General features: G+C 62.6%; 1 protein-coding gene across 1 annotated transcript; it reads left to right on the forward strand.

The window, feature by feature from the left end:
- Positions 1-718: 718 nt before the first annotated feature.
- On the forward strand, positions 719-4,410 carry MARCHF9 (membrane associated ring-CH-type finger 9). The gene is made up of 4 exons (XM_004582976.4): positions 719-1,094; positions 2,073-2,228; positions 3,095-3,287; positions 3,552-4,410. Exons 1-4 carry the CDS (start codon positions 738-740, stop codon positions 3,884-3,886), a joined length of 1,041 nt encoding a protein of 346 aa, XP_004583033.2. The 5' UTR covers positions 719-737; the 3' UTR covers positions 3,887-4,410.
- Positions 4,411-4,823: the final 413 nt, after the last annotated feature.

The raw sequence follows: 4,823 nt of genomic DNA on the forward strand, positions 1-4,823 counted from the left end.
CTATACACCCCCCCCACCCCCCACCGCACCCCCATTCTCCTACCCGGGCACACACTCCCTTCCCTGGCCACTCCCCTCCCTCCACCCTCGCACCCCGCCCCCGCCCCTGGGGACACCTGCTCGCGCGGGGCAGGGCGGGGATGCGCAGCCGCGGCCCCTTCTTCTCCGCTCTCCCTCTCCGCCCCGCCCCTCCCTCCATCCTTCCCCGGCTCCCCGGCTCCCGCCCCGCCCGTCCGCCACTCCGGGGGGGTCTCCGCCGCTGCCGCCGCCGCTGCCGCCGCCGCCGCCGCCGGAAGGAGCCGCCATTTGCCACCGCCGAGCGCACGGGCTGAGGCGAGCCGGAGCCGGGAGCCGGAGCGGGACTGGGGCCGGGGGGAAGGCGATGGGGGGCGGCCCCGCCGCAGGACGACCCGGGCGGATAACCCCGGGGGCCCGGCCGGCTCCGGACCCGGACCCGCGGGGCGCGGCACTCTGAGCCCCCTCCCCTGCTCCCCGCCCCCTGCCCGGGCCATGGCCGCCCACCCCGCCGCCCCCGGGCCGCCAGCGCTCGCGGCCCCGCGAGCCCCCGAGCCGCGGCGGCGGCAGCAGTGAGAGGCGCTCGAAGGCCCGGCAGCCCCCGGCCCCGCTCGGCGCCCCGGAGCGCGCCCCCTTCCCGGCCGGCCTTGTCTTCTCCCCTCCCCCCGCCACCCGAGAGCCCCTCTTGCTCGCCGCCCCCCGCCCCCTCCGGCGCCCGGACGATGCTCAAGTCTCGGCTCCGCATGTTCCTGAACGAGCTGAAGCTGCTGGTGCTGACGGGCGGGGGGCGGCCCCGGGCCGAGCCGCAGCCCCGGGGGGGCGGGGGAGGCGGCTGCGGCTGGGCGCCCTTCGCCGGCTGCTCCACCCGGGACGGCGACGGCGACGAGGAGGAGTACTACGGGTCGGAGCCGCGGGTCAGGGGCCTGGCCGGCGACAAGGAGCCGCGGGTCGGACCCCCACCGCCGCCCGCGCCACCGCCGCCGCCCCCAGGCGCACTGGACGCCCTGTCACTCAGCAGCAGCCTGGACAGCGGGCTCCGAACCCCCCAGTGCCGGATCTGCTTCCAGGGCCCGGAGCAGGTCAGGCCTGGGTTACCTGGCCGGGCTGGGAGAGGTGTGCGGTGTGGGGGGAGGATGGGGAGAAGATGGGAGGGGGTGCGCATCTGGGGCGCTTGGGGGGGGGGACGGTGATCAGGGGGGCGGGGCCTGGGGAGGCCGGGTCCGGAGTCCGTGATGGGGAGTGGGGCAAGGTTGGGATGGCTGGCTAGAGATACCTGGGGGCGGATTTGAGGGCGGGGCAGGGTGGGGTCGGGTAGGAGCGAGCCCAAGGTCCCCAGCGAGGGGTGGGGCTTTCTCTTGAGTGGGAACCGCTTCACCCCAGGGTCACTGTCCGCTGAGGAGACCTTTTTGGGAAGCTGGTGGGGAGAGGAGTGCATGCATCCCCACCTTGGAGGGAGGGGCAGGGCCAGACCAGCGTTTGTCCCTTCACTTCCCTTCTGCAACTTTCTATCTCATTCGGAAGAGTGCTCTTTGTTAAATGCATGGGCAGAGCCATCCCGGGATGGCGCCAGAGGGGAGTCCGTATGCAGTGGGAAATGGTCCCTTGGTACTAGGAGGGGGCACCTTTCACTCCCACCCATCTCGTTAACACGTGGAGGTGGAGAACAGTGAGTCCCCTTCCTTTCCCCCTCACCAGCCTGCATCTGACCTAGGCAATCAGCGGTGGGATGGGATGGAGGAGGGCAGGCCCGGCCTGTCTGTAACGTGCAGATCCCTAGGAAAAGCCTTTCCTTTAGGTAGCCCAAGAGACACTTACCCAACTTGTGGGGGAAGAGAGAGCTCTGCCCTTTCTTTTCCCTGTAGCCCCCATCCCTTTCCGTGCTTCGCCTCTGGGGTATGCAAAGTTCCCCCTCGCGCTGCAGCCATCTTATCCCTTTGTCCTGCTTTGGGTGAAAGACCTGAGAGATTTCCAGGTGGCCCTAGACGAGGTTTCCCTCTCCCTGGGGAGCGGCCCGGGAGGCGCCAGCTGACAGGGCCCCCTCCGCACTTGTCCTCCAGGGGGAGCTCCTGAGTCCCTGCCGCTGCGACGGCTCTGTGCGCTGCACTCACCAGCCCTGCCTCATCCGCTGGATCAGCGAGAGGGGCTCCTGGAGCTGCGAACTGTGCTACTTCAAGTACCAGGTCCTGGCCATCAGCACCAAGAATCCTCTACAGGTGAGGATTATGGCATGGCTCCTAGACCGCGCCCCTCAGCCATTGATACCAGGAACCTGTGGGTCAAAATGACTGCCCCAAGCCACTAGCCCCATTCTAAAATTTCCTTTATTTATGCACAGGACATTTATCGGGGGTGCTGCTTATATTCTGTGTGCATTGGGGTTAACAGAAAAGGAAATGATGATGACAACAAGAGTGTAGTATTTTCTGTATGTCTTGTTTTTGCATGGCTTAATTTCTTTAATCTTAATAATCTCTTAGTTAGATACCATTTTGTAATGATTTTTTAAAATTTGAAACACAGATCAACCTTTGATTTGGCCAGTCCCCTCCCCTCAAAATGCCTACAACAGCTTGAGGCAGGGCCAGCTCAAACCCACAAGCTCGGCACTCAGTCTGGGTCTCCGGTGTGGGAAGCAGGGACCCAAGTGCTGAAGCCATTTCCTGATATCTCCCAGGGTTTGCCTCAGCAGGAGGCTGGAAGGTGCAGCTGGGGCCCAAACACACCCAGGCCCTCCAACAGGAGTCACAGAAAGGGACGAGTGCTGTCTTGACCACTGTGCCTAAACGCCAGCCACTGTGTTCCCAGGTCACCCATGGGGTCACTGATACTCACAAAAGACTTAAAAACTCGCCCAAGATTAGTCAGCCTGCCAGGAGTGTTCTGGCTTTAGCACACCTGCTTGAACCTGCCTTTCTGCAGGGCATGCAGACAGGTGCTGTGAACACAAGGTCTGCGTTCCAGGCTTGCTGGGCGCACAGCCCTGCCTGCTGGGGTTAGGTGCCCCTGCCCAGGGTCCTTCACCCGTCCCCTGGCCTGCCGTTTCTTGTTATGACTTCCTGGAGCCTTTTCTCCCCCACAGTGGCAGGCTATCTCCCTGACGGTCATCGAGAAGGTCCAGATTGCGGCCATAGTGCTTGGCTCACTCTTCCTGGTCGCCAGCATCTCCTGGCTCATCTGGTCCTCCCTCAGCCCCTCAGCCAAGTGGCAGCGGCAGGATCTGCTCTTCCAGATTTGCTATGGCATGTATGGCTTCATGGACGTCGTCTGTATAGGTAAGGACACCCCTGCCCCACGTCCCTGCCCGTCGTCTCCCTCTGAACCCCCACGCGTCCCTTCCCTGCCCTTGCCCTCAGTGTTGCCACTGTGTTTTGGCTACTAGACACCCTTAGATTTGGCCTCGTGCCCCTGTCCGCCTTCCATGTGTCTCCAGGGCCCTTTGGTGCTGCACCTCTTCCCCTTGAGGAGGTGCCAGCCGAAGCACCTGTGTTTTCATTGTGGGTGTGGCTGACCCCTGGATGTCTTCCCCTCTTGCTCAGGCCTCATCGTCCATGAGGGCTCCTCTGTTTACCGCATCTTCAAGCGCTGGCAGGCAGTGAACCAACAGTGGAAGGTCCTGAACTATGACAAGACCAAGGACACAGGAGGGGATGCAGGGGGAGGCACGGCAGGGAAGCCAGGCCCCAGGACCTCACGGACGGGACCCCCTTCCGGGGCTACCAGCCGTCCCCCAGCCGCCCAGCGCATGCGGACGCTCTTGCCTCAGCGCTGTGGTTACACCATCCTGCACCTCCTTGGACAGTTGCGACCACCAGATACGCGTTCCAGCTCCCATTCTGGCCGAGAGGTTGTCATGAGGGTCACCACGGTCTGAAGCGAACTCCAGGAGCGGGAAGATTGAGTCAATACATCAGCCAGAGCTGACCTCTCCTGGCTGCTGGAGGTGCCAGCCGGACAAGGTGTTAGGGGTACACTGCCCCCCTGCCCCCACCACCGAGGATCCCTGCGGGCAGCCTCAAGCTGGAGACATTGGCCGCTGGCCAGAGACACCTGAATGCCATTCCAGCCCCCACTGACAGCTCCTCCCACCCATTTTGAAATGGCCAGCCGGCAGGCGGGGCAAGCAGCTTTGCTTCCCTGAAGAGAACCATCTTTACCTCAGCTCCTGGGGCTGCCAGCCCCCACTGCCCCACCACAGCTCCACCAGAGACTTGGTAAAGGGGAACCAATGCCAGAAGAAAGGGGCCGTAGGCCTCCATCCCCACACATGGCCACAGGGCATCTGGCAATAAGACTAGTATACATTGACCTCCCGTTCCCTGCATGAGGGCGGGGGACCTGCCCCTGCCCCACCCCCCCATTGCATGGGGGAAGGGCATAAAGAATCATTTATATGCACGTGAAGACTCCTTTCTCGTCTGGGGCTCTTCCGGAGGGCAGGGAGGCATGGGAAAATTTTTCCACACAGGCTGTCAATCCCAAATGCAGCAGTGGGCTCTGAGTTAGCAGTGTGTCTCCCACTTGCTGGTGAATAATTCTTATTGGCTGCTAGCTGGCAGGGGACGGCTCATAGGCATCTCAGGGGCGTTCCTGCCACCTGCAAGTGGTATGATGTAGAAAAGCCTCACAGCTCCGGCTTGCCTGTCTACCTTGTACCATTGGAATGAGGATAAATGAGGGATGGGCTAGACACCCCTGCAAGGAAAATCCATAATGGCACAAAAAGACTTCCAGCCTATTGATGGTCAATTGAGTCCAAAGAGTAGTCAGGATAGCAAATTCTGAAATGTGTTTCTTATCTCGAGTTGCCT

This window comes from Ochotona princeps, chromosome 15 (genome assembly GCF_030435755.1).
Source record: "Ochotona princeps isolate mOchPri1 chromosome 15, mOchPri1.hap1, whole genome shotgun sequence".
Lineage (NCBI taxonomy): Eukaryota > Metazoa > Chordata > Mammalia > Lagomorpha > Ochotonidae > Ochotona > Ochotona princeps.